Source organism: Mastomys coucha, unplaced genomic scaffold (assembly GCF_008632895.1).
Source record: "Mastomys coucha isolate ucsf_1 unplaced genomic scaffold, UCSF_Mcou_1 pScaffold23, whole genome shotgun sequence".
Classification (NCBI taxonomy): domain Eukaryota; kingdom Metazoa; phylum Chordata; class Mammalia; order Rodentia; family Muridae; genus Mastomys; species Mastomys coucha.
The window spans coordinates 49,023,118-49,032,358 of NW_022196906.1; the positions used below are offsets into that span (position 1 = coordinate 49,023,118).

Sequence of the window (9,241 nt, forward strand, 5' to 3'; positions counted from 1 at the left end):
CCTGATTATCCTGGACTCACATGATAATCCTGCCCCATGCAACCCAGTAGCTAGGACTGTAGGCATGCACAGCCCACCCACTGCGTTCCTCTGTCTGACCACATGCTTTCTACAGATGACTCAGGTCTAGACCCCTAGTCCTTTAGACATTTTGTTAGTTACCAGTCTATGTGAGTAGGCCTTGATACTCTTGTCTGATGTTTACCTGCTTGTCTGCCTGTCTACACTTCCCAAACTAGGTATTTCCCTGAGTTATACAATTTGTTTTTAATTTCTCTGTGTCTCTATTTTCTTTTCTTCTCTCTTTTTTTAAAAACAAAACAAAACAAGATAATGTTTGTACTTATCCCAGAGAGTCAATTGTGAGGGTTTTGTAAGAGGCTATGGCAGCCTCTTAGCATAGACTCTGGCACATAGTAAATAGTTACTAAATGATGGATCATATTCCAGGTTACGCAAGATCAAAATATTGGTGTGACATGCTGCTCACCCTTCTCATATTCAGCCAGTGAGCCCTGCTGCTTTCACAAATCAGGGTTTTAGGTTAACAAATCTGTAACCAGTTTTGTCTTTCTTGCTTCATTAGTTTTTCAGTAGAATATACTATAATCCAATGGTTATTGAACGCTATTTTACATGTACTTCATTTAATCCAGAGAAGAATCACAAAAGATTCTGATGACTAATCTCCATCCCTAGATGAAGAAATGGAGCCTTTAAGTGCTGATGTATTGCTTTAGAAGGGAGCCCAGACTTAGACGTTGAATTAGGTCTTTGGGCTGTTACCCCTGTTCCTAATCACTACAAAATCCCATCCTTCTGCCTCTCCTTTCCTGTTTTTACACACACACACACACACACACACACACACACACACACACCCCACATGGGGGCAGCAAATGAGATCATTCACATGTGAAAAACTTAGGATACTAATATTTAAGGTTTTTTATTTAACTTGGCCAGTTAGGACCAGAAAAATGGGCTGAAACTTCAGTCTCATTCCAAATCAGTGTTTATCCTGTTATACAGTGGAACCCTGCAGGTTTCTCTTGATTGTTCTTGCTAAAAGAGATTCTTCACTAAATTCCTAATGCAAATATGGCTAATTCCTGTTTGAAATTAAATATATATATATACTGCATTGTATAGATATTTTACTTTTTGGTCTTTTTTTTTCTCTCTCTCATTTTTAAAATGGTCTCGGCCAGGTCCAGTCTACATGCAACTAATTTCTAAGCTTCCCCCTTTAAGAAACCCAGATCCAATCATTTTGCCTATACAGAAGACAAAGGCCCTGTCCAGTGGGCTGAAATTTCTACCGTATTAAACCAGACATATCAACCAACAGCTCTTCAAACCCCAACATAGGCACAGAAACTAGGTTAAGACTGGGAAGGAGAAATGGATGAAAAGGAGTCTTAAACTTAAAACGAAAGTTATCTCAAAGTTGGATCTGAGAAAGGAGAAAATGAGGCTAAAAGGAAGAACAAAGGAAAAACTGTTAAGGGGCAAGGCTGGAAGAATAAACGACTTGGTTTGTCTATACAGTTGCTACTCTGGCCTTCGTTAGAATGGTACAGAAGAGAAAATGAAAGTGGAGTGCAAAGCGTAGGAGGAATGTGTTTCCGCTCTCCGCAGTATAGGGTCTTCCCTCCTTCCTCCAATCCTCCTCTAACACAGATCCCAGCCAAAGCTGAGGGTTTGCTTCAGCATAGTCCACGTGGGTAGACTGTCCCCGCCCCGGCACCCGGAGGACTTCCGCGTCCTCCCCGCCCCGCCCCGCCCTCTCGCAGTTCTGCGCACGCGCGGGAGCCATATTCGCCGCGGATGCCTAGCCATCCGGGTTGGTTCTTCTTCAGCTGAGTAAAGCGGCACTGATCTGCACCCTCACCGTCTTCCTCCGGTGAGGCTCAGTCCTTTAGGGGCCACGGAAGCGAGGTGTCTGTCTCCCGGGCGGGGGCCATCTGCGTGGAGACGATGGCCCAGGCCCGCGGCCGCCACCGAGGAGCCGCGGGCACGATGACTTTGCACCCGCCTCCTCGGTGACCGGCCTGCCAGGGACTGTTCCCCGCCGGCCGCCGTCGGGTATCCCCGCGCGGCCTTGACGGTCGGCCCGGGCTCTGAGACCCTCCGGGCCGGTGCGAGGGGTGGGGGCGGCTTGCAGCCCAGCGAGTCAATTCGGGAAAGTGGAGCTGCGGGGACAGTCCAAATCTTGTGGCGCCGGCGCCAGGCGTGGAGGTAGCAGGGTTCACAGTCGAATCCGAAACCCGCCGTGGCCTCCTGGCTGTTGTGCTCAGGGCCATCTTTCTGTTTCTCCTACTTGTTGGAACCGACTCCCGGCAGGTTAGCTCTCCCTTAGGCCTGACGACTTTTCTAAAATGTCAGTTCCTGTGGCCCTTCGATGGAGCGGTCTTGAGTAAGATGAAGTTGTCTTCACCTGGGCGCGCAGACCCTTCAAATGTCTGTTTAGCTTTCCAGCCACGATGCCTTCCTTATATCCCATTATTTCGCAACATAGGAATTGAACTCTGCCATCTTTCTACAATGGCAGAGCTTCCATTGCTGTCTTTCGAAGAAACGGAAATGAGGATCAGGTTTACCACCTTCCCCTACACCCCCAAATTTAGGACCATATGAGACAAAGCAATTTGCCTCTTATCTGTTGAATTATCCACTTTGTTAACCTTTCTCAGCCTGCTCCACTTGGAATGCTCTTCTCTTTACCCCTTCCCAATTCTTCCTCTTCCACTTGAGGCTTTTCAACTTATTTTTGCCTCTCTCATCTCTAATTGACTCTCATTGTCTGTATTGGTTTCCTAAAAACTTCCCTCCCTACCTTCAATGTCTCTTCCATGTTACCTTATAATCGATGTCTGTCACATCTGGCTGCTCAATTCTAGCTCTTCAGGATGCCCTGGTTTACCTTTATTGTGGTGTCCCAACATCTGTATAGTTGCCAGTGGTGGTGCAGTTCGTGTTAGCTGTGTGATGGTGTGGATCAGACAGTATAAACAGTAGAAGACACTTCTTAAAATTGTGGTTTTGTTTTTTGGTTTTGTTTTTTTAATGATCCTGTTTTCTTTTTGCAGGAATCACATAAAATTCAGAAGCCATGGTGAGTTCATAACACATTTCCTTTAACTTTTGCCTGGTGAACATTCTGGCTTGTTTGAAGCTAGCAGCCTGATGTGAAAGGGGTAGAGAGGATTGAGTGGGGTCTTCCTTCTTCACACTGAACTCTGCACCGGGATGTCACTGTATACGATGCATGGGCTTCCAAAAGTTGGCTTACTTTCAGTGAGCAGGCATCATCCCTCTGTTTTTCCTTTGCAGTCTCGAAGATATGACTCCAGGACCACAATATTTTCTCCAGAAGGTAAATTAGAAAATTCAACCTGCTCCAAAGAAAGTTAGGGTGTTTTGTTGTTGTTGTTGTTGTTGTTGTTGCTTTAAATAGTATATTTTTAGTGTTGGGTTTAGTGTGGCATTTAGTTACGCACATTTTGGAGTTAACTTCACTCTTTTTGTACTTGGAGATAACTTGTCACCAGGTTGATTACGTCATGCATTGTTGTCGAGTAAACGCAGGGCTGTTGATGTCAACCTACCTGTGTCACTGCTGGTTTCTCTCAGACCAGCGGTGCAAGAACACAGAGGAACCACGGTGTCTCGCTGTTTTGTAGGTCGCTTGTACCAAGTGGAATATGCCATGGAAGCCATTGGACATGCGGGCACCTGTTTGGGAATTTTAGCCAACGATGGAGTTTTGCTTGCTGCAGAGAGGCGCAACATCCACAAGCTTCTTGATGAAGTCTTCTTCTCTGAGAAAATTTATAAACTTAATGAGTAAGTGAGGTCACGGGGAAGAGTTTGAACTATTGCACTTGACAGTGTAAGTAGGATTTGCATAATTAGAGAGGGATCTTCTATGTGAGGTGGTAGAACTGAAGCGAGCAAGAACAAGGCTCTTGGAGATCTGGCACAGGTGAGCAGTAGGTACAGTCTGATTCTGTTCACTTTGAGTCCTTGGAACTGGCTGTGGCACTTGGCTGTGCTGTGTGGAGACTTTGCTGTCCGTGGTGGACTGCTGAAGACGTGTCACTGGGGCCTAGTTAATTATTTGTCTATCTATTACAGTTTTGGACATGTTCACCAAGCATACTGACCACTTATAACCTATCCCTGCCTTCCCAGCTCACACCCTTCTCCCCACAGATCTTATATTAATGTCTGTCTGTCCTGATTCACTGACATTCCTGGGGCCATCTGTGTGAGAGCTGTCTGTTGGAGTCTGGTGGGCTCAGCAGTGTGTACATAACCAAGGACAGTGAATCTTTCCCAGAATCTATTCAGTAACCAATAGGTCCTATATAAGGGGTAGGGTCCTATGAGCTACTCTTGGCTAATTGTTGACAGGGCTGGTCTTGTCTGTGCCCAAACCAGTTGTGAATTCGTGACTTTACTTGTCAGAGCTAGAGAATGTGCTTTGCAGCCCTTACTCTGTAGTTGACAGCCCCTTTCCCACAATGTTCACAGACCTTAGAGAGGGAGTGGCTGGTCTGAGTGACGTCTGTCTTTAGGGCCGTCCCACATTGTCCTTTATTTCCTGTATCATGGGCAGCCATGACTCTGCACCCATTCATTGTAAGTTGAGGCTTCTCTGATTAAAGCGGGGACCCACTTTTGTCTGAGAATAAAAGTGTAGGTATTTAGAAGGCAGTTGGGTTCTGTGTTAATTAGCCCTCAGAAATGCACTCCTCATGGGGCCTTTGGTACTCACTTGACATAGTATCTTCCTCCACAGTCACATTAGTCTCTACTCAGCGACTTGTGGACTTGTTTAGGCATCTTGTCAAAGCAGATGTCTAGACTGTAGAGAGCCAGGGAAGGCTTTGGGGAACAGGCAGAAAGGGGGTACATGCCTAGGCAACTTGTGAACTTTCCACTCTCATGTCCCTTCACCCCCTATTATGCCAGGCATGGAGAATTAGACCCTAAAGTGTGGGAGTGGTCTGGTTTCTTTACTTGGTGTTCCTTCTCTTGCTGTTTCCAGAGAGCAAAAATAAATACATCTGTTGAATAGTTCAGGCTGCATTTTATCATTTATGCTGAATGACACTAGGTCAATATCTCCTGAGAAGATCCTTTTTTTCTTTTTTTTTTTTTTGTAGTCTTTTTTTCCTCAGAATAGTCTCTGTGAGGCAAAGCTGTTGAATCCCTATTAGATCTAGGTGCTTTATAACACTTAGAAATTCCCCGGCAAGCATCTTACCTGCTTACAGTGGCTTTTTTTCCCTTCCAGGGACATGGCTTGCAGTGTGGCAGGCATAACATCTGATGCTAACGTTCTGACCAATGAACTAAGGCTCATTGCTCAAAGGTAAGGACAGAAATAGTTTAACACTCAGTATGTCTCCAAGGAAAAGTGTATTCTTCCTAATCAAACTTAGAGCATACTGTGTCCACTTAAGAGTTTTAGGATGGTGGATGTTTTTGCCCCCTCCTTTCTCTTCAAATTACAAATGACTGCTATACTTTCCCCCACAATATATATTCTCCTCAGAGAGAGTCTTCTTGCGTTGTGTGTATTTTAGAGAAGCCTGTTTAATATGTCACTCTCTTTACCCTAGGTACTTACTACAGTATCAGGAGCCAATCCCCTGTGAGCAGCTGGTCACGGCACTGTGTGATATCAAACAGGCGTATACACAGTTTGGAGGTACTGAGTTTTTGGAAATACTCTGAAAACTGAAAATATTTTATGAAGAATAAGTTTTTTGCTTTGTTTTGTTCTGCATTAAGGTTTGTTGAGGTTATTTTGTTGTTGTTGGATTTCTTTTGGTTTTAGTTTTTTAAACATTTATTTATTGGTTCCCCCAAACCCCACCCCCGTCGTGTAGCTCTGGCCATCCTAGAACTTGCTCTATAAACCAGGCTGACATCGAACTCATAGAGATCCACCTGCCTCTGTATCCCAAGTGCTGGGCTTAAAGGCATGTGCCGCCGCCACCTAGCTTTAAAACACATTTGTAAAAAATGTTTGTTCTTTGAGGATTTAATTTTGATAATATTCACCTACCAGTTCCTTCCATATCTGTCCCCCACCTCTCATTCCATTCAGCTTCCTGCTCTTTTCTTCCCTTCCCCTTTCCCCTTTTAACTCCTTCAGTTTAGATTGTGGGTGTGGGGACTGTGCTAGAGTGCTGTCACTTTACCAAGGGTCACACCATAAGAACCTGCCTTCCTCTCCCACCAGTCACTAGACACTTCAGCTGGAGGAAGGCATCGCGCACCTTCCCCTCTGCTGAGAGTTTGTCTGCTGCTGTTCTTGTGGATTTGGTCAGCTGCTGTGAGCTCATGTGTATGGTGCTCAGCTGTATTTGGAAAACACTTTCCTTGTCATCCAGTACCTCTGGCTCTTACGGTCTCTCTGTCCCTTCTTCCATGATCCCTGGGTGTTGGAGAAGTGATCAGGATGTCCCATGGACTGAGCACCCTGAAGTCTCTTATTCTCCACTGTTTGTGACATTCACAGTTTAGCCTGAACTCCTCTGGCGCTCACTGCAGTCCTGCCACAGCCTCCTGCACACTGGGTGCAGATAGTGCCTACTTGAGCAAATCTGCTTCCACATGTCAGTTGGTGATTTCATCTACAGATACTCAAGGCCAAAGTGACACTTTCAAGTCTGGAAACAGACTTTACATATTAATGAAGTTCAGCACTGCCTTCTGTGTCCTCACATCCACCTCAGCCTGAGCCCAGCTCCTAGAAACAGAGTTGGCATTTGTGTTTGAGCTTATCTGTGGTGGCCAAAATACAAACCAGTTATGCATGCTTCACTTCACAGAGCCTTGGGATACATCCACTGACAGTTCTAAAGTGAGATTGTTGGGTTCAGAATTGAAATTATTCTTTTTCTTTGTTAAAGGCAAACGTCCCTTTGGTGTTTCTTTGCTGTATATTGGCTGGGATAAGCACTATGGCTTTCAGCTCTATCAGAGTGACCCAAGTGGAAACTACGGGGGATGGAAAGCCACGTGCATTGGAAACAACAGTGCTGTGAGTACTTGCGTGTCACTGTAAAATGTAGTGAAAGGCTAAGAGGACAGTAATGTAGAATAGCGATGCATGTTAAAGTATCTGCCATAGCGTTTAACAACTTCGTAACTACCTCAGTGTGAAGGGAGTACTTGTTTCTAGTCTGTCTCTTGGCAGTTTGTTGATGCTGTCTGTAGCTAAGAGCTAGTTTTACATTATAAATTGTAGAACTCTTAAGGACAAGTCTCTTGAGGCCCCGTTTAAAGGTCCTATAGAACACGAGTGTCCCTCCCTTTTCCCCGCCCCGTTCATGCCGCCTTCCCTGTTGTCAACAGTGGTTATACTGCTTCAGTGAATTCAGGCCTCCATTCTTCTAACCGACCTGTGCTCTCCCTACGATGTGCAGATTGGAAGGAAACTCTCTGTTGATGTTTTATTTTCAGGCAGCTGTGTCAATGTTGAAACAAGACTACAAAGAAGGAGAAATGACTCTGAAGTCAGCACTTGCTCTGGCTGTCAAGGTGTTAAATAAGACAATGGATGTTAGTAAACTGTCAGCTGAAAAAGGTAGTCCTGTGTTCTACTTTGTCTTAACTGAGGAGTTTACTGAGTAGCCACAGCTTTAGGCTTTTAATGTGCTTAGGGCCCAGTAAGGACTCCATGTACTGAACAAGACGAGCCTTGATGATTGTAAAGCTACATTCCGACACCACGGGGCAGGATTAGGACTTGAGCCTGAATGCAACTCCTGGTTTGGAGATCCTGTATCAGTGGCTAGCCTTGAACTCACTGTTAGACCAAAGCTGGCCTCAAACTAGCATTGCTCTTCCCCTGCCTGTGCCTCCCAGATACTGGGATCCAAGGTGTGTACCACCATGCCTGATGGAAGCTGCTTTTTAGGTCATTGCTTTCAAAAAAAATTAGAAAAGTTCATTAAAAAGTGTTGCTTTGTTTAGGATTCTGTCCTGTTCATCTGGTTAGCTTGTGTGGGTCAGTTAGAACAACTGCCGAGCACACTTCAGGGTGACACAAATGCTTGCCAAGAAAGTTGTTGGGTGAAGAAAAAGATCTTTAGGTAAAAATCAGGGTATCACAATTTCAAAGGTGTTCTGTTCCCATAAAAATGTGGATATATCATAAAGTGTAAAGCATAGGAGAGCGAGACGGGCAGAGAACAGAGTAAGCCGTGGTGACATCTGCTGAGTCCTGCCTCTCATACAAATGTATGTTTGTATTTTAGTGGAAATCGCCACACTAACAAGAGAGAGTGGAAAGACGGTGATCAGAGTCCTCAAGCAAAAGGAAGTGGAACAGTTGATCAAAAAACATGAAGAGGAAGAAGCTAAAGCTGAGCGGGAGAAGAAAGAAAAAGAACAGAGAGAAAAGGATAAATAGACAGAATCACGGATTTTATACCTCCTTAGAGGCACCAGTTCACTTAGGAGCTGTCCTGGCCTTCCACCCTGGAAGTGTTTTCTTGTATTTTCTTCCTTACTTTGGCCATCGGGGAAATAGGACATTACATACTGAATTGGGTCCATGTCTGTCCAGTTGGATGCTTTATTGTAATGATGGACATCTTTATAAACATCTTAATCTCAACATATAATTTTTGGAATAAAACTTGGAAAGATTGGTTATGGTGAAAGGATTTTCTCTGTGGCAGTAATTGTTGAGAAGATGCCACAGCTGGGGCTGGAGAGATGGCTCAGCAATTAAGAGTGCACTACTCTCACAGAGGACCTGAGCTCAGTTCCCAGTGCCCATATTGGGTGGGTCACAGCCACAGCTTGGTCTCCTGGGGGATGCAATGCTACTGGCATCTGTGGTTGTATGCACACATCCACCCAGACATACATAATTAAATAGGAGTGAACAAAAGGTACCAGGGTTGCTAGGGTGACCATTGGTGCCTTCTTGTGAGGTGTGTATGCTGTGGCTTACACTTGAAATACCCTGATTTCACAAAGTGGGCAGATTGTCAGCCATCTCCCGGATTGGTTTGCTACTAAACAGACTAAGCAAGGCCAGAATTAGGGGTGTGTGCGCACTTGTGTTTGTGTGAGTGTGTAAAGAATGCTGAGTCCTGGGGGCTGGAGAGATGGCTCAGTGGTTAAGAGCAATGACTGCTATTCCGTAGGTTCTGAGTTCAAATCCCAGCAACCACATGGTGGCTCACAACCATCCGTAATGAGATCT

At 45.0% G+C, this 9,241-nt stretch overlaps 1 protein-coding gene across 2 annotated transcripts; it reads left to right on the forward strand.

Annotated features, from left to right (window-relative positions):
• Window positions 1-1,797: 1,797 nt before the first annotated feature.
• Psma4 (proteasome 20S subunit alpha 4) lies at window positions 1,798-8,690 on the forward strand. Of its 2 annotated transcripts, none has more exons than XM_031345984.1 (9): window positions 1,798-1,906; window positions 3,093-3,118; window positions 3,337-3,379; window positions 3,687-3,849; window positions 5,306-5,383; window positions 5,634-5,722; window positions 6,933-7,063; window positions 7,486-7,609; window positions 8,283-8,690. In XM_031345984.1, exons 2-9 carry the CDS (start codon window positions 3,116-3,118, stop codon window positions 8,435-8,437), a joined length of 786 nt encoding a protein of 261 aa, XP_031201844.1. In that variant the 5' UTR covers window positions 1,798-1,906; window positions 3,093-3,115; the 3' UTR covers window positions 8,438-8,690. The 2 variants fall into 2 exon arrangements, with proteins under 2 accessions (XP_031201844.1, XP_031201845.1); XM_031345985.1 differs by lacking the exon at window positions 1,798-1,906 and adding an exon at window positions 2,068-2,346.
• The last annotated feature ends 551 nt before the right edge of the window (window positions 8,691-9,241 follow it).

Excerpts from the sequence above, each read along its gene's own strand:
- Psma4 (XM_031345984.1), top strand. Across the intron at positions 5,723-6,932 it reads GGCGTATACACAGTTTGGAG|GCAAACGTCCCTTTGGTGTT; the intron begins GTACTGAGTTTT and ends TCTTTGTTAAAG. Across the intron at positions 7,064-7,485 it reads GCATTGGAAACAACAGTGCT|GCAGCTGTGTCAATGTTGAA; the intron begins GTGAGTACTTGC and ends TTTTATTTTCAG.